Raw genomic sequence first — 19,794 nt, forward strand, 5'->3', positions numbered from 1 at the left:
TATATATATATATATATATATACTGTATATATAGGCTACGTTCACATTGCAGGCCTTGATGCTCAATTCCGATTTTTTTGTGAAATCCGATATGCATTCATACAGCTTAAGTGTCCCGCATGCACAGTAGAGTACGCAACGACATCACAAACCAGCGTGCTTCTAGCGATCTTTCCAAACCTTACAACTTCAACCTTTTCAAGATGGTTAAAAAAAGTACTGCTCTCCGCATCATCATCCGCCATGCTGTTTGTTTTTCTTGCCGCTTCTGTGTAGCAAGAAGCAGAATAGTGACCTATGTCGGTTACTAATGGCCTTCAGGTCGGATGAATGCACAGGTCGCATTGGAAAAGATCAGTTTTGTATCGGATTCAGGACCATATAGCCGAATGGCCTGGGTCGCATTGGAAAAAATCGGACCGGTGTTTTTCAGACTGTCATTAAAAGATAAGATCCAGGTCGAATATGGGCCAAAAATTGGGATTTGGGTCACTTCAGGCTGCAGTGTGAACATAGCCTTAGAGTCCTGTTGATGTTTTATAGCTTCAAGCTTTCAATGAGGCAATGTATGGCATTGAGTCATAGGCTTTCTTGTAATCAATCCAGGCAGTGCTCAGGTTCCCACTTATCTTAGCCACTATGATCCCGGACATCAGCTTCCACATTGTGGAGAGAGGTTATTGGCCGGTAGTTGGATGGGACTGCACCCTTTGAGGGATCCTTCAGGATCAGGATTGTGCGCCATTCAGGGTTGTTCCCACACCATTCAGGGTGGCTCCCATCTCTAAGGAGCTGGTTCATTTGTGCTGCCAAGCGTTCATGGAGTGCCGTGCGTTTCTTAAGCCAGTAGACATGTATCATATCTGGGCCTGTTGCTGTCCCATTCTTAATACCCGAGATTGTTTCTGGATGTCTGCCACTGTGATGGTAACTTGATTCTGTTCTGGGAGATTGCTGAGGTCCTGTGCATCACTGTTGCTTAGCCTGAGGATCCTTCTGCCATATGGCTTTCCAGTACTGTTCAGTTTCCAGCCTTGATGGGGCTGTTCTACTATTGCTCCCCTGCCACTGAGCATACACATTTGCTGGTTGAGTTGCGAACAGCCGATTTACCCATCTGGCTTCATTTTCTCTCTTGTACCCCTTTAGGTTGCTGGCCAAGGCTTGGAGCCTTTGTTTAGCAGTTTCTAGGGCTTCAGGTATGGGCATCTGACTGTACCTCTTGGGTAGTTGCTTTTTCATTGCACCAATTGACTCACTTCTCTCAGTGTTGCCTTGATATTAGCCTCCAGCCTTCTTTACCATGGTGGCTATTTTATCACATGGTTGTTCTTATAGCCAAGAATCTCTTGGATCACTGCTGCTGTGCAGTATATCAGCTCATTTGTTTCAATGATGGTTGATGAAGGAATTGCTTGCTTGCAGGGCTATGAACTCTATTAACAGGGTGTTAACTCCCCTCCGACCTGGTGTCCTGGTTCCCCCTTACCAGAGCAGTGGTTTTGTACCTCGTCAATCTCAAGTTGTGAGAGCAGGTGCCGTTTAGGGATATTGGAACATTGAGTTACTAGTTGTTTCGCTGTGAGAATGGATTTCGAAGTGACCATTTCTCCCACATCCTTTGCATATACCCCCTCTGACTAGGATTACTATAGTAGTAGTAGCATTCCAATATAGCCCTGTTATTGCATCTCAACCATTTCCTTCTTGTTCAGGCTGCCCATTTTTACTCACAAGTGCTCTAGTTCCCTAACACCTATAATTCACCTGACGAAGACCTGGCATGTCATTCACTTTATTGTCGCTCATTGTATGAGGTAGGCATTAGAGTGAAGGGTCTTGCCTAAGGACCCACACTGGGAGCTCTTTGTCTTCCCCAACAGGGATTCAAACTCAGACCCTCTGTGTGTGTGTGTGTACACACATATATATATATATATATATATATATATATATATATATATATATATATTGCATGCTTTTAATTTTTTCATGACAGAAAAAATGTGTGTACCTAGCCTAATAGTTACAGTTACAGATATTTAAGAATTTTGGATGAAAATTTTGATTAAGTGCCACTTGATAAAATTTTCATTGGTATTCATGTCGTATTTTTATAAATCGTTACATCTGCTTCTCTTTCAAAATTCAGTACTTTTGTCTTCCATCAGCGACACTTCATGGCTGTCCGTCATCCACTCCTCAGGCTATTGAATGGCTTTCTATCTTTTTCAATTGCGGAATACATCAGTGCAAAGAAGAAGCAAAAAAAAAAAAAAAAAAGCATACACAAACACACAGTCTGTACACAACACATGTGTTTCAGTGTTATACCTTTGGCATATTGACTATGTGATAAAGGTCAGCTCTGTCCAGATTTGGACAGGTGGGAAAGGGCTGCGGTACGCTATCACCCACACCATTTCTGTCTGTTTGTCTGCATGTGTTTGTCTGGAGGGAGATACAGCTTACTGATAAGGTTTTGAGGAGGTCAGTCCGATGTAAATATGACATGAATATAGATGTGCTGTGGGTCTGGTCACCTTTAGAGAATCAAGCAGCTGCAGAGGCATTGCGTGCCAGGGAATGGGGTCAGCTTCTACTTAATCACGTAATATTTGTTTAGGAGATCCATCTGTTTTTGCAGTGTAGGAATGACATTGGTGTTCTATTCATGTCATTTATCCATTCAGATTTTTGGTCTTGCCTGGGCCTGATTTCAACAAAAGTGTTGTTTTAGTATGCATGAAAGCACCCTCACTCAGTATCATGAATGAGTCTGTCCACATCGGTTAATCCAGATCATAAAGTTAGTCTTTTTCCTCCTCAGTTGCCTCTTGTTATGCTAGAAATGACAGCCCTCACAAAGTATGCAATGAGAAATGGCTCACTCACACAGGTAGGACACATATTGTGGGACTCTGACACCAACAATTTAAGTGACAAGATGTACTCCTGAGTGCTTTCTCACTTCTTTTTTGTATCTGCTTTTCTTTTTTCTGTATTTGCCTTTCTTAGGCTATATTACCTTCGGTCCAGTTCCTCTACTCGCCCCCGCTTCCCTTATAATTTGTGTTTTTTATTTTGATACTGAACATTTTATTTTCACTCACCATTAGACATAAACTCCACATATAAACTATTACAGATGGATGAACATATTATATTTAAGTGCTTTTATGTTTTCATAATGTCCTTGCCCTCCTTTGTCATTTCTTACATGCTTTTATACTTATTAGCAAGATGTATTTATAAGAAATAAAAGTTTACCCTTTGAATATATTGTTTTTAAATATATCCCATCATTTAAGTAGATGCTTAAGTGCTTTAAGCCAAAATTGTTATGTTTAATGTCAAAAGGGCACACAAAAGGAGCAGAGCAGTTAACAAATTAATTTCCGTTTATTCTGACTCTACCAGCAGGCACCGCTGTGAAGCAATCACTGGAGAGCTTGGTTTTGAATTGCAAAAAAGGACAAATTTGAGTCTAACAGACATGTTTGACAAATATATTTTTTTATTTTCTTAATTAACACTCTGGGATCAGCGTCAACGCAGTCGGCCAGCCTGGTTGGCTCAGAGGAGATCTTTCTTTCTCTAAAGAACGCAAAAACTGTGTCTCATTAGACTGTTGTATAAAATGTTATCTTACATTACAATGATCTAGGTTACTTTTGTTTTGTTTTTTTGTTTTTTTATCTGAACCGAATAAGCCTTTAAATGGTAAATAATTTAGTATAGAATCAAAACAGGCCTGTGCTTTTGAAATGAGAATTCATTAAGTTTTTAGTTCTTACTTATTTTCTTTAAACATAGTGATGCAGTATAAGATTTATAAAATACAAATTTCATAACTGCTCATGTAAAGGCACATTTCCTTTCACCTTTGTCTAATCTTCATTGTACGGTAATAAATCACACCAAGTTCTATTTTTTTTATTCCTGCACAAATTGTTTTACTACTCAACTGAATATGTAGCACACATTGTAAAATCATTGCTTAAATCCCATTCCTGAATTCATATCCTTTTCAAATGTCAGTACCTTGTAACAATTTCAGAATTCAATAGGACTTTTGTTTCTTGTTCAGTGGTTCCCAAACCTTTCTTGCTGCCTTAAGGTCCCCCCTCCCAGCCCCACCCAATTACCTTCCCTAAACTTTCTTTTAGCATTTGGATAAAACAAAGTTGTCTACAGTAAACTGCACATTACAATAAAATAAACTACAATCTTCAAGTTTTTTTTTTTTTTTTTTACCATGTAATGACCAAAATACCCCTTAAAATAGAAAATGTATTTATTTTATATGTACCATGCCCTCCTGCAATTTTTTATTCACTTTCCTTAATGCACTTTGTGACCCTTACTTGTCTCTGAAGGATGCTAAATTATAACCTTTTATTTACTTAGTTATTCATAGATTGATTGTTGATGGAAGTTTTTCATAGATCACAGATGTCAGCCCAAAATATGTTCTTTGCAGGCTCTTAAGATGTTTGGCACATTGTATTATACACAAAGAAGCCAGAGAAATTATAAGTATGGACAAGTTTACAAAAAGTGCACAGCTACAGCTATGGAGGGATGTGGTACTTGCCTCAGAGCTAATCAATTACACAAGGGCAGATGAGAAGTTGTGTCCAGCACAACCACCAAGCTGTCTGTTTGAGTAACACAGTGGTATTGTGTTTCACTATTACAGCTATGCTATATTTAACCAAACCAAATACAAATGCAAAAATGTTTCAGCAGAAAAAAATCAATCTTCTCCCATGGCTATCAAAGTTTCTACATAAAGTAAATAAAACATATCAGGGGACCATAACTTTTAGCATTCTAATGACATTGTATGTATAAGAATGTTTATTTTCTCTGTATGTTTTAATCATCTCAAATGTCATGGAGAACATGTAAACAAGGTTTGTGCAAAGTACTGACAGCAAAGGACCAATAATTGTCCCACTGGTTATTTTTTTAAAACAAGATTTTATCCAAGTTTCATCTCCCTGCCTAGGTAAACTGAATTTAAAGGTGGAATGTTTTAAAATTTTCAGACTAAAATAACATTGCTCCAATAATAGATGTTTATATTTTAGGGCTTGCTACGTATCTTTAACAGGAGTGCCAGCTAGTAAGAGTGGTACTATATTAATCCAGAATAAGTTGTTTGTTTTAGTTACTTAGGTCAGAAGTCTTAAGACCAAAATGTTGTTGAGCTAAGCAATGGATGAGGCACCAAAAAGCAGGAGTGAGCATCTTTAGTTAACTACTATGGATTAATTGATCAAGCCATGAAGCAAATGAGCTAGATCCATTTAAAAAACGGGACAAGTGCTGAGACAGAGGAAGTTAATGGTCTTGCCTATGTTCAAATGGTAGGAAAGAAAAAAAGTGTGGCTTTGCAACAGTCTTTGTTCACTGTAGTTGGTAAAGTATTACCTACAGATGACTGCATTACAAAGAATCAGATTTATGCTCAACAAAAATAAATTGCCTATTTCTCTTTCTCCAATTGAGGAGGATACTGCTTTTTAAATTTTTTGTTTGTTTTTGTACACTGAGAAAAAAAATAATGCAACTATTTTTGGCATCTGCTTAATCATATTTAGTTATTTGGCATAATTGTTTCATGTCCCACCCTGCTAACATGAAACAAATAAATATGATTTAGTAGATGCCAAAAATGGTTGCATTTTTTAGTGAGTTGACTTTAACAGGAAAGTAAAGTGATTAATCAAAAGTTGATATTGGTGTTTGAATAAATACAATAGAACCTGCCTTACAACAGACCCCACTGACTGATTTCACCATTCATCGAGGCATTCTTGCCCCTTTTTGCTCTGTTAGTTGGTGGTGGGCAATGAGCCTGGCTGCCCCCTGTTAGGTTCTGATTACAGTGTAGATTGTAGTGCAAGCACATGTTACTTCCTGCTGATAGCCGATATGTTTCGAAGGGCGGTTTTCTCTACTACCTTGCCAGCCAGGGATAGATTGGCACCATCAAAGCTCCTGGAATACAAATTTGTCCTCATCTTCCCTGTCTCTTCCTGTCCTTCTCTGGCATTTCTTCTGTTTGAATTATACACTCAGTGCTTTTGCATATAAATGCAGAAACACACCTGAGCCAGTGCACCAAGCAGATCAGCCAACTGCAAAAAAATAAAATAAATAAATGTGTAGAGTCAATGGTGCTAAAATATTCTATAGCTCTCTTGATCTGTATTATCCTTATAATATGCACACTCATGCACATGCATACATATACTTGAAAGAACAGCTCATAAAGGCACTATCAATAAGCCAGTTTTCCCAGTTGGCTGTTCTGTCATTGGCCGGCTGTTCAAAGCAAAAGTGTGGGCCAAAAACAATGGCTGTGAGGTTACTATAGTAACTGCCTGCCCAGGGGTGTGGGCTGTCTGCTAAATTGTTCACTGGTTTGTTAAGGCTTGCACATTCTAATTTAAAGACAATGCATATATGTAACCAGTCACCTAACAGACACAGGGTCTGTTTGTTAGCAGTGTCTATATTTTAGTGTATTTTTATTGAATGAAATTGTATTTTTGCATGTGCAACCCACTTTTATCTTATATTTGCATCAAAATACCTATTGTTTTCTGCCATTTACTGTTGCTCTGCCTCCTGTTGAAAAGAGTCTTCCAGAAATGTTTACATAGAAAAGCACTATTCAGAGTGAGTTTGTTCTTTTGACAAAAGGTGGCTTCGAGGTCCAAAACTGAAACATGATTCAAACGATACTACAGTTTCTATTCTGTCAGTGAGATCTTAGCTCCGCTCAAATAAGTACTAAACTATGTATAGTCTAAACTTTACGATAAAAAAACAAAAGCTGTTATTGAACTATTTTATCTGTTAAGTATTACCATGCTTGTGTATTTAAAGAATAATTGTAGAAAGAGTTTAATACCAGGACATTTCAATGTGTGATTTAACCAAACTAGTAGCTGTGTTTTGAAGAACCAGACATGTTTTTATAAAAACGCTGTTGGGATTAAATTTCCTTGAAAATGTACTTGTTAACATTTCGAAGTAACTCCATCATATAGAGTAATTGAAACAAAATATTAGGCAACCTTGGTATTCCTCAAATTTTTGTTGTAAAGCTATATTAATAAAAAACAAAAATAAACAGAACAAAACACATATAATATAGAGTACTGCAATAACTCTTCTGTAATCGATTGCCTGTAACTGCAGTTTTAATGTTTTGATTTAATTTAATACATTGTTACATGCAGTTACTTTCTGATAAATTTCTAAAATTTGAAAATAACCTTTGAAACTTTGGCTGTTAGTTTTTAGATGTCAGTTATAGCCCTAAATGTAGTATGTATAGCAGTGCTTGAAAATTTACATATCCTTCCATTAAAGACAGAAAAAAAATCAACTGCCAGTAAAATACACTGCTAAAAAAATATACATATGTGTATTTATTTGTATGTTTATATATGCATTTATGGATTGCAAAACAGCTGCCTTCTTTTCATATTTTCCCCACCTGTGCTGTGCATTGCTGCAGCAAGGTCTACTGTATGAGCTAAACATTTCAGATTGGCTTAATTCCACAACTATAGTTCCATTATCTGTTGTCTCCATGATCCTAATTTCTAAAAACTCTAATATCTGTCCTATTTACATTTCTCATTATATGGGGGGAAAAAATGTGTCTTTGGAGCGTGGGTCCAAGGGGATAGCAGAAGCTGTCTATTATCTTACACTCTACACTTCATTTTTTATCGTCATACTGTTAATTTGTGGTTGCTGCCAAACTGGCTCTTTTACAGGGCTATTTATGAACGTTTTCTAGCACTACCCTTGGTTAAGAACCGAAACCTCTTTGAGAGAAAAGCCCTACAATTGCAGAACAACTCAAAACTATGTTCTAAACCATATCATATTCTAAAAGAGGGGTTTATTTTTGTTTATGAAGTCTTTTTTAGATACATCAGCACCAATAGTTGGGAGAATATTTCAACATAAGGGTTAGGCAAAAGGCATACAAGTATGTGTCTATGAGAGTGCGCCTATGTGTATGTGGGAGGTTGTAAGTGTAAGAGTGTCTCACCTTAGAACATAAGCTTTGACTGGGTCAGGATGGACAGATGATTAATGGTCAGGGGGAGTGCAATGTGGGCGGAACTGCTTGGTATCGGCCCTCTTAACAAAAACACAAAAGCTCAAGAGACTCTGCTCTGTTTTCACCAATCCTTTATTCTTGAGAAAATTGCTCTGGTCATCTTTAACAACTCACAATCTCTCTTAGATTGGAAGGTAGGACATAGTGGGAACTGATGCTGTCCAGCTTTGCTGAATGATATCACCATGAACTTTAGGTGCCTAAAAATAATATAAATCATTTTTTTGTTAAGCATTATGCAATGGAGATACAAGCTTTTCCAAAAGGTGTAGTTGTCTTTGGGATCCCTGAGATGGCAATGTATAATATGCTTTATACACAGAGGAATTCTTAAGTTATTTTTATAAGTTAATAAATCATAATTTTACACTGAATTTCAATATCCTGCTGATCTTTTTTGGAGGTTCTGAAAGGATTTTGTTTTAACATATGCCTTAGTCTTTTTGTTGTTTTTTATAAATTACCTTCTGCCAAAATAAGACAAACATTTCTGAAAAACAAAAAAAAGCAACAGAAAAAAAATAATCTGTGGATTGTGCTAGAAAATTGAAAAACTAGAATCAGAAAGGAATCCTAATGATCTGCAGTCTGATTGCCTTTTGCTTTTAATTGCTAGTTACTGTATCCCGAGTGTTGAACAGCTTTTAAAGTCCTTCGCTTTTTTGATTTTTTTTTAGTTGTCCAAAAAATGCATAACCACAATGCTCCACCTGATGGGGATCTTCTGATTGACTTAGCCACCAAATATTAAAATTAGGGTTAACTGGGTTCTTGACCCAATCATAGGATTGTCTGGCTAGGTGTGAGTGGATGCATTCATGATTCTAAAGCCTCTCAAGGCTGTGATCGGGGCTTTGTGATGGATGAGGGTCTGGGTTAAGGGTGTAGGTCAGAGTTGTAATGTCACTGGCAATAGGTCAAACATCGTGTCCCTTTCTAAGTCACCCACAACCTCTGTAGAAAAACATTTGGGAAAAACAACTAGTATGTTGTAGATACAATTTAACAAATAAATTTTAAAATTTCCGAGTTTGTGGCACTGTTGCCTTGCAGCAAAAAGGTCCTGCATTCAATTCAATTCCCATGTTCTCCCTGGGCATCCTTAGATTCGCTCCAGGTATTCTGGCTTCCTACTACATTCCAACAACATGAATTTTAGCTTAATATATATCTCTCAATTGCCCTTAGGGGAGAGTGTGTCTTGTGATTTCTGTGTTGCCCTGCGAAAGACAGGCAGCCTGTCTAGGGCGCACACTGCCTTTCACCCATAGACTGCTGGACCTAATGGTAATGGCAAACCAACATAGTGGTGGTTTACAAAAAGCAGAGGAAAGCCATTGTGGTTGACATAGCAGTACCAAGTGATTGCAACATCAGGAAAAAAAATAATATGAAAAACTAGAGAAATATCAGGGTATCAGAGAAGAGCTGGAGAAAAACCTGGAAGGTGGTCATTGGGGCACTCGGGGCAGTGACCCCCAAACTTGAAGAGTGGTTACAGCAGATCCCTGGAAATACATCCGACATCTTGGTCCAGAGGAGTGCAGTTCTAGGCACAGCAAAGATACTGCGCAGAACCGTATATATATATATATATATATATATATATATATATATATATATACATATATATATATATATATATATATATATATATAAACAATGCTATGATTTGCTGGTGCACTGGAAAACCTTCATGTCTTTTGGCCAGGCTTGCTTTAACATTAGGCCATCATTGTGTGACTGTGTGGGAGAGAGTGAAGATTCCCTGCTGCTGTATCTCTGTCAGCTGCAGATTGTGTCAGACAGAAGGACAGATAGAGAAAAGACAGACGAATAAAGCAGATTCAAACCCGTCAATCAGGATCAAGGTACAGTAAGAGTGGAGGAAAAGGTGGGAGAATTCAGAGACATGTAAAGACAGAGGAGAAGAGTACAATTCAAATGGGACAGCATTAAATGGATAAGTCTTGTTACAACCAGTTGTAGGATATCAGCCTGCCAGCCTTCAAAACAAGACCATTTTAGGGAGTTCCTTACATGAATCACACATTCTAATTCTCTGTCCTTGCCTTTGTCTGTCTGTTTTTCTTCCCTCTCACACAGAGGCAGATCAGTAGCCACTAATTAACGAATTTAATGTTTGGATTCATGCGCATATTATGTTTCAATTAGTGAAGGAGCTTCAGCTCCAAGGTAGGACATATAATATACCCAAACATTTATCTTCTGCTGTCTCTAAAATATTTGCATATACATATGTGTGAGCGTGGCTGCTTGTTTGCTTTTGCCTGATTGTCACTTATCTCCCTCTCTGTAGTGCTGATTGCAGCATCCCCCTTGCTGAAAGAGAGAACTTGAATTATCCCAGGTTCTGTTGAACATAGAGTAATCAAATGCTTGAAAACGTGGGTATGTAGTCTTATTTAACAGGGGTCAACAGTGACTACTTGTGCTGTTCTATAAATCCCCAAATGCATTTCTTGATGTCAGAGCTGTTGTTTTCTCTTGGTTTTAGAGTGTGTATGTTTAGCTGAGTATGTGTACATGAGTATGAGAGTGTATGTCTTCTTTTTTTTCTTCACACACAGTTTGCTTTGAAGCTCATTTACAGCACTGCTAGCTCAGAGAGCTGAATCAGCACAGGCTCTTCTGCTTTTCTCTTCACTTTTACCCATTTATTAGTGTCCAGGGAAGCTGCAGTTTGAATGTGAACACACAACCAAAGGGCTTAACCTTATGTACATATTCTACTCACACTCCATTAAGCTCAGAGGGAACAATTCACAGAAAACTATTTCAACAAAAACAAGCTCAAAAAACGTGATGCTTTTGTGGTGCATTCTGTGAGATTTTCATCTGTATATAATTCTCCATCAGGTATGATGATACATAAGTCCCCTTCACTGTTTGTACCGGGAAGCAATTTCTGATCTGTGGCTTTATTGTCTTGTAATGTTGGATACTGTCAGGATTTATTGCCTTATAAAATGTCTCTGCAGCTGGGTTTTGCTTCCTCATATGAGAAGGGGACACTTTTAAAGAGTCTCAGTTTACTTGTAGTATGAGGAGCTTTATATTGTCACGTTTGAAAAAGTGGTAAAAGTCAACAGAGTTTGAAAACCTCCACTCCCACATGAAAAAAAGAGTTCCACACACGCATATAGACACAGTTTTACTTTTATAGTTCCCCTTTCAAGACATATGTAGGCTTTCCATACAGTATCTGTCCATAAGGGGATCTGCAGCTTTATGGTCATTTTAGTTAAGTTATGCATTTGTCTCCCTCTATCTATAGAGCTACACTACATGTTCTGCTTCTTATCATTTCCACCTAAGTGGTTTTATTATTTTTTTATTTTTCAAATCCTCTTCATTTCTTCAAGCTACCTGTTTGAAAAAATCGCTGGGTGGAAACAACTAATGTTATGTCAAAGGTAAACACTGTGACACCAATTACATCTTATTCCAAAAGCTATAATATCTTATTGTCACAATAGTTGGTCCTTTAAGACCCTGTTAATATTGTAGGTCAGAATGCTAATGATTTAGTTCTTCATCTCGGTGCTGAATGTCTAGTTTCCCTTACATGTTTGACATGTTTGCTTTGATTTAAATTGGCAAAAAAAGCATAAAAATATAGGTGACGTGTTTCCAAAAAAAGAGGAGACCTTAATGTTGCTTTTTCACAACAGGATACTAGGTTTGCTATTGATTCTAATTTCAAGAATTGATTTTATTCTGAAGGATTTAGAATAGATTATTTTTAATCCAATTTGATCTATTCTGTCCTCAAATAAACTAAATGGTATTAAACAGTTTTTATTTAAATGTTACACTAAATATATGATTGTATAGTTATGCAACATATTACAAAACAGGCAGCAGGACTTTGGCTATCTTTGTCAGTTCTCTCAGCCGGCACTAGTACATCATGTAGTTGGAAAACTGTTCTTTTTAAGCAGGAGGAGGATTGCAGTTTTAGCTCCAAAGCATATACAACTATCCTGGAACGGATCCCAAAAAGGTTATGCAAGGAGTCAAGTGATTTAAAAAAATAAATGGTAAAATGCAAAACTCTCACCAAACAACAGACTCCAACAACTCAGGAGAACGATGAGTGGATCATTGATTTGTATTTGACTTGGAATATGCTCAGGAGGATAGGCCTCCAGGTACTTAAAATATCACTGCTTTAACTACAGGTTGCTCTAGTAAGAGCCAACTCTGACAAAGACTTCTGAATAGGTTGTTGAATAATTTTCTGAAAAACTGAACAAAAGTCATGTTGCCTCCGTGTTTAGCCTGTTTTTGCCATGCCATGCAGCATACTGATACTGACACAGTATTATACCCACATTCAACAGCAAATTAATGTATAGTCATTGATTGATAGTAGGATCCTGAAATGTCAGTGGAAAATGCCTATTTTTGTAGATGTTTGTTAATTTTAATTGATTTCAAGGAATAAGTATAAAAATCAGTTAAGCAATGGAATATCAGTTTTTTTTAATGACCCTGCAGGATATAATTGTTTTTTTTCCTACAATAAATCTATTAGGATATTTCTGTTTTCCTTTTTTACGTCTCACATTAAAGTTCTTTAAAAAAAACTAGGAAAATGCACTCTAACAACATACAGCAGGTCATAACATCCCTGAGGCTTGTGAGACTAAAATGGAGCTAAAAATGAGGCTTATTACCTTCCAGTATGTTCTTGCAGGAAAGCAACAACAGCTGCAGCTCACTGATATTTTGGCATTAAGTTTATGCTCCCTTTGTGCAAGTTTTGGAGGAACATTTTACCACAATAACCCTTTTAAATTGAAGAATTATCTGGTGTTAAATTATCTATGCCAATTATCTATACCTAATCATTTTATGTTTTGTTTTGTTTTTTCAAATCTCTATCAGTAGTAACCATAGCTATTTATGAATAGTTTAAAAATACAACCAGGCATGTATATGTTCTATGCACAAAAGTTAAAGGTTTAATATTCCATTTTATTAATAAAGTGTAGCATTTTTTTTAAGAAAGAACAAAACAAATGGAAAATGAACTAAAAAGATCAACTCACCTGAAATGCTTCCTTCTCCACTATTTCACCAGTTGATGCAGAGGAAATAGACCAGTTCATTTTCATTGTGACCATTAAAAGCTACTCATATCAAACTAAAAAGCTCTCAGCCAGAGACAACTTAATAATTTTGTTGAAAGCAAAATCAACACCTTTTTTAAATAAATCTTGGCTTTAGTACCTGAAACACTTATCACACACCTCTCCTTTACACTGTCCTTGTCTTTAAATGTTGTTAAAAACTTTTTTCTTTTGTTTTCTTATCTTGACTTTATATATATTTTTCTGACTAATTCACCCTTTTACTACCTAAAAGCTATAAAAGGAAAAAAAATGTTTTTACACAGTATGAGCATACCCTACATCTACAGTCAAGCTGTTGCAATCAATCAGCCTTGTCCCATTAAATTTATAACCCTTCCCCCCTTAAGAGTGCAGCTACACCACAGCTTCCACCCCCAGCAGTAAGCTTGCTAAAATACCAGACATTTATCATAGTTATTATAGTCATTAAATCCTTCCACATGGCACAGAATCTCCTCAGCTTTGTATCCTTTTGAGGTGCAAGAGTAAATGGATTAGGTTATTGCTTTCACTTAGGGGCACCAATATCAGCCACAATAATCTTTGTCCTCCAACACAGCCTTTAGATTTTTTCAACTCTGATGCATCACAGCAACTTTGACAAATTGGTGCCACCAAAACTGCATCAATTTGTGATGGTATAAAAGTTATTGCCATCCTTCACTGAATGTTTGAAGTCTTGGTTATACTGCTGAGTACATTTTCTGCACAGCCTGTCCAAGACTCTATCAATTCTGAGCATAGTGTGTCTGTACCTTTGCTAAATGGGGATATTCACCAATAGGCTCCCATTAGTCATAAATATAAACATGTGATATAAAAAAAAACAATTATCTGTGATGTTTGTAAATATCTATGTAAAATTTACACACAATCCATAAATCTTGTGGGTATGGTGGATGACTGTCATTAATCGTGATGGTGTTTTTTTTTTTGTTTTTTTTTTTTCATTGTGGCCTGTCTAGCTATTGGTGCATTCACAACAAATGCAAATTTTGCATCCGCAGCTCAGTTTTTTGAAGATGTATCGACACTTTTCCTGGAGGCTTTGTCAGTTCTGATGGCTCGGACCACAGCAATATGTAGGTGGAGTGCAGACGTATTTAAGCAGTATGAAAGTCCATCCTCTTGCACATATTCCAAGTCAGGTGCAAATCAAATAGCCACCCCTTCTGGATTGAGCAAAAGTTGGGTTGCCTTCCAATATAAGCCTGTTTGCGGTTGCCATTGCCAGGATGACTAAGAATTTTCACAGGCATTTCTAACATGTTTTTCTTTTCACAGCATGCCCACCAGGTACCTTCAAATCAACCCAGGGCCCAGGTCTTTGTCTACAATGCCCTCCCAACAGCCGATCCACAGCTGAGGCTGCTACTATCTGTGTTTGTCGCAATGGCTACTACCGTGGTGATGCTGATCAACCGGATGAACCCTGTACCAGTGAGTAAAGCAGACATGATATTGTCAGTTGAACACTGAGTGTGACACAATCGTATCCTGCTTGAATAATAAGAGGTCTGTTTTAAAAGGTTAGGTTGGGATAAATTAGTTTATATCTAAATCCCAAAAGCATTGTTTCAGTATGTAATAACCACATAAGAGGATGGGATTGCACTGCTGATATCTCCATCACTTTTCAAGTGGGCTTCTTCTTCGCTATGAGTTGTATGTTTGTTCTTCCACTTTTATATTTTTTCTGGATTTTTTTTTTTTTTTGTTAGCTGTTATCATCCCCTAAAGTCCTAATTACTCAGGCATATGCTGTGAAGCTTCAACACTGTCCTGCTGTTATCCGCTGGAGATCCAATAAGACCTTACACAGCATTGTGTTTATCTTCATATTATGTTAAAGCAATAGGCTAAGCTTTTGCTTTTCTGTCTCTATTGAAACAATGGTATTTAAGGAGAAGACCCCCAAAAAGTTAGCTTACTCTCAGTTAAGTATTCACAGATCTATGTATGTTACAAATCATATTCCAAATATAATTTGCAAATATAATGCAGCCAGTGCCCAATTATAGCAGTTTGAAAAATTTGCAAAAAATAGATACTTTTGTTTCAGTCTAACCAGGATTCACTTAACCAGCCCCAGAAAAAAAAAAACTAGATAATAATTCACATTTAAAATTTGTGATGCAAAAACTATCTGAGGTTGGTCTTCTTTCTGTCCAAATTCTTATTATTACCCATTTAGAGCAGTGTTAAAAAGTTGTTTTCGTTTTCATATAAAAAATTGTCTAAATATTTTAAGCCTTTGTTGAGTAACTCAGAATTGATTTGAGGTGTATACTATTTGCTGAAATGTTTGTAAAACCTTAAATGGAGTCCACCATTTAAATTGAGATGGTTGCACATGAATAGGAAAGGCACAAACCTATCTATACAAGATCCCACAGCTGATGGCCAGAGTGCCATGTTAAAATCAATTTAACATTCTATAGACCTCGAAGATGGAATTTCCTTGAGGCACAAATCAGGGGAAGGATACAGAAAAATTATCTGGTGCTTGAAGGTCCAGTTGAGCGCAGTATCGTCCATTCATAAATGGAATATGTTTGAATCCATCAGGACTCTTCTTAGGCCTGGTGAACTGCCTTAGCTGACTGAGTGGGAGAAGAGCGCTTTAGTCAGACAGGTAAATGGCCAATATGTATAGGTGCATATATGAAAAGGACAACTCCTGTTGTATTGCCATAACTTGCAAGACAAGGACCATTGTCATCTCCTTAATAATAAATAACATGTTCCAGAAAGACACAATGACTGTCATGGATAAAGCAGGAAGCTCAACCCAACAACCACACAGGACCAACCACCCAACTCTAGAGTAATATTTGTCCCTTTGTCAGAGATGTAACCAAGAACCTCATGGTCACTCTATCAGAGCTCGAGTGTTCCTACACAGAAACAGGAGAACTCTCCAGATGGTCTACCTAAAAAGCTGATCAGATTATATAGAATGCTGCTACCCATGTCCTCACCAAAACTAAGAGAGTGGAGCACATCAACCCATCTTAAAGTGTTTTCACTGACTCCATGCGTATCAGAGAATAAACTTCAAAATAATTCTGTTTGAGCACCACCATACCTTACATAATTGTCAGTGCATCAACCAACCCTGACTTTTATGGTCTTTTGATTCAAATCTACTCTGCACAACCAGAACCAAACATAAAGAAGCAGCTTTTAGCTTTTATGCTCCATTGCTGTTGAATAAACTCCAAGAAAGCTGTACAAACACACAAATCCTATGTTTTAACAAATTAGGAGTGGCCTTTGACTGTGCTACAGTGTACTATTTCTTTTTTCTATTGAACAGCTCTTGCCTTGCCCTGCCTTGACTATCCTTCCATGTTGTTGTAATAGGGTATTGTTTGTAGGATTTTGAGGAAAACATTAATAAATGTTGAAAAAGTACAGCACTGTGAATATAACTGCAGAGATATAACTGAGCAGGGCGACCATACATGTTTAATGTCTTGCAAATGTTGCCATCAACACGTTGATATTTTTTATGCTGCTTAGAGAATATCTCTTTCTTTAATCTTCTGTTTGTTATTTACTCTCAACACACTGAATATTTTTTGCAGAGAATTAGAATCTATAACATCTGTATAGCATCATTCCTCATTTTGTTCTTTTTTGTTTTCCTAATTTTTCACAATATGCTTATTTAAACAAATTGATTACATTTTTCTTGCAACCACCAGATATCGCTTTTGCATTGTTTAATAAAGATTGACCATCCCTGTATTTATTTATCTCCTGGAAAAATAAAAAAAGGGTTTTGAGTACATATGCCCTGCAAAATTTCAACCTTAACAAAAACTTATTTTTCAGCCGTATAAACTAATTTAGACATAAATATCAATGTTATTGTTGGCATCTTTTCAGTTTTTTTTACTCCGCAAACTTAAAAAACATTGTCTTACAATGAGGAAAATAAATGAGCGCCACAGAAATTGTTAATACTCTATACTTTGGTGTTTTTTAGTTATTTAAAATTCACCAATGGCTGTTCAGTAAGTATGCTACAGTTAGAGTCAAGTTTAGCAGTACTCCATTTCACAAAGGAGGATTATTGTCAATCTGGAGTAATCTCTCGGTTAAGTCCTGCAAACCTTGTATTTTCCATTTCAGAATCCTGGTTAATAGCAGGGTTATTTTGTGTAACCCAGAGTATCTTCTACTCTTTGGCTGAGATCTGCTCAAGGAAGTTTTGAAAACTGGTGTGTCCTTTTCTATTGAAGATGGCCCTCAAGCACTGTACTCTTAGGATATCTCCATCGGAAGAGGGTGATGAGAGCATGATTAGATGTTTTACACTTTTCAAAGGAATAGGTCCTATTCAATTCACATTGATAAAGACATATTATTTGTCATATTTTCAGCAAAAACTTAATAAGATTCATGAGGGAGAATTTTCATGCAGGTATTCCATGTAGAGTATAGAGAGTGGAGTAGAGTAGTGTGAAGTTGGTCTCTACACTTTATTGGGAATCTCATTATTAATTGCTGCCTGTTATGTTTCACCTAGACCCAATTCCATACAAAATATTATGGTATACAGAATTTTAAAATTGGTAAAAATATTGTTTTTATGATTTAGCACCTTCTTCATTGTTAGGTATTTAGTGGAAAGTCTTAAAAAAAATTTTATTGAACGATTTTTTACATCCTATTACTATACATGAAGGTTAAATTTAAAGAATGTGGATGCAATCCTGCAAATACTTACCTCTTTACAATTGTATTTACTACTTTGTATTCATTGTACTTTGTATGTCAATTCAATTCAGTTTATTTATATAGTGCAATTTAGAACACATGTCATCTCATGGCACTTTACAGAGAAAAAACTGTCAGATTGGTCGAGGAAAACCGGTCACTAACTTGCAAGACATGCTCCTCCTGGTTGAGGCTGCGGCCATGATTTTCCTTTAACTTTTTCATATATTTTTCAGAAATACCTCACCCCATACATGCATGTAGCCACAGTGGAGAGGAAAACTCCTTTTTAACAGGAAGAAACCTCCAGCAGAACCAGACTCAGTGTGAGCGGCCATCTGCTAAAGCCGGGTATACACTTTACGAGTTTTTGCCCTTTTCGGGTCGATTCTTCTGTCGTGCAAGAATATTTTGGATAGGGACCACTTTCAGCCTCATCATTGTGTTGTGTAGTCATGTTGTGTAGTATACAAGGGATAACGAGGGATAACGACCACCTCCCTCAGAAATCATAACGTCAGGAGAAAATCAAACATGTTTGAAATTCAGCCGGCCCTCGTAAGGTGTTAGAGGGAAAATCCTGCTGTTTAAGCAAAGCTACGAGTGTCTATGAGCTGATTTACCCAAACCTTGCACACTGTGCATGTACAAACAAGGGTTTTTTTCTTCTCCTTATCCTGGATAGATGAGTCCAACCAGCCCCATCTCTCCGCGGTGAGTCCGTGTGGTTTTTGGATGTACAGTGTGAGCAGTTAGATCACACAAGAGCATTGGGTTGTACAGTGTAAGATCATGCTTAAACCCTGCTGTCTCCTCGTACAGTTTGAGCTTAAGCTGAGTACAATGATTGAAAATATCATACAGTGTATGCTTGGCCTAAGGCTGACTGGAAAGCAGACATACAAAAAGAACAAGATATATAAAAGGTAACTGTTAACTAACTACACAGGTAGCCCTATCCAGGAAAGACACAGCCAGGCAGACAAGCTCCAAGACAAGTATGCTAGTCACAGTAAAAGAAACACTAGAAACATGCCAAGCTCCAGTATCTATAAACAGATATGTCGTTGGCAGCAGCACAGCTAATATTTCAATCCAGGATGAAGTCAGGGCCAAACAGGAACAGACCAGAGGAGGCTTCTATGATGAGGAAAAACAGAGAAAACAAAGTTATGAGTGGAACTTGACAAAAACTGCAGAGTGGGAAAGTAGAGATACAATGAAGCAGAATGAGGAAAAGTCATCTCTAAAGTATGTGATCCAGCAGCCTAAACCTATAGCAGCACTAATACAGTAAAGAGGTCTGGATAATGTAACTATGTTGGATGAAGTATTAGAAAGTTAGAGCCACGCTAGGACCAATGTACAGCCTAGGAGACACGTCCATGTTAAAAATAAGCTCTCTGTTTTATACATATGAAAAATATTATGTATTATTAGTTATTATTGGAAATGCTATTGTAAGCAGATATCTTCCCTACAAACTGTTCAAGCATCACACATCAACATTGCTCTTTGGAATGTTGGCTTTGTCGCCAATTGAGTTGACAGAACTTTCCTATCTCTATGGTTTTGCTCATTCCCTAATCCCTGAGCCAACTGAATATGAATGAAACAGACTTTAGATTAAAAAAAAACACACACACTTTTCACATGGCTAACAACAACACTATGGTAATGGAGAACCACCTCTCAAATAGGACTTTTTTTCTTAATGGAATTGTATTTTGTGACAAAATGACAAAA

General features: G+C 37.0%; 1 protein-coding gene across 2 annotated transcripts in view; it reads left to right on the forward strand.

Annotated features, from left to right (window-relative positions):
• The window catches only part of ephb1 (EPH receptor B1), a 223,440-nt gene that overhangs the window by 120,639 nt on the left and 83,007 nt on the right, over nt 1–19,794 (forward strand). For both annotated transcript variants that reach the window (XM_015373231.1, XM_015373230.1), the window contains exon 4: nt 14,605–14,760. In XM_015373231.1, the coding sequence (XP_015228717.1) occupies nt 14,605–14,760 (156 nt within the window). The remainder of the gene's footprint in view (nt 1–14,604; nt 14,761–19,794) is intronic.

Source organism: Cyprinodon variegatus, unplaced genomic scaffold, assembly GCF_000732505.1.
Source record: "Cyprinodon variegatus isolate N-32 unplaced genomic scaffold, C_variegatus-1.0 Scaffold83, whole genome shotgun sequence".
Lineage (NCBI taxonomy): Eukaryota > Metazoa > Chordata > Actinopteri > Cyprinodontiformes > Cyprinodontidae > Cyprinodon > Cyprinodon variegatus.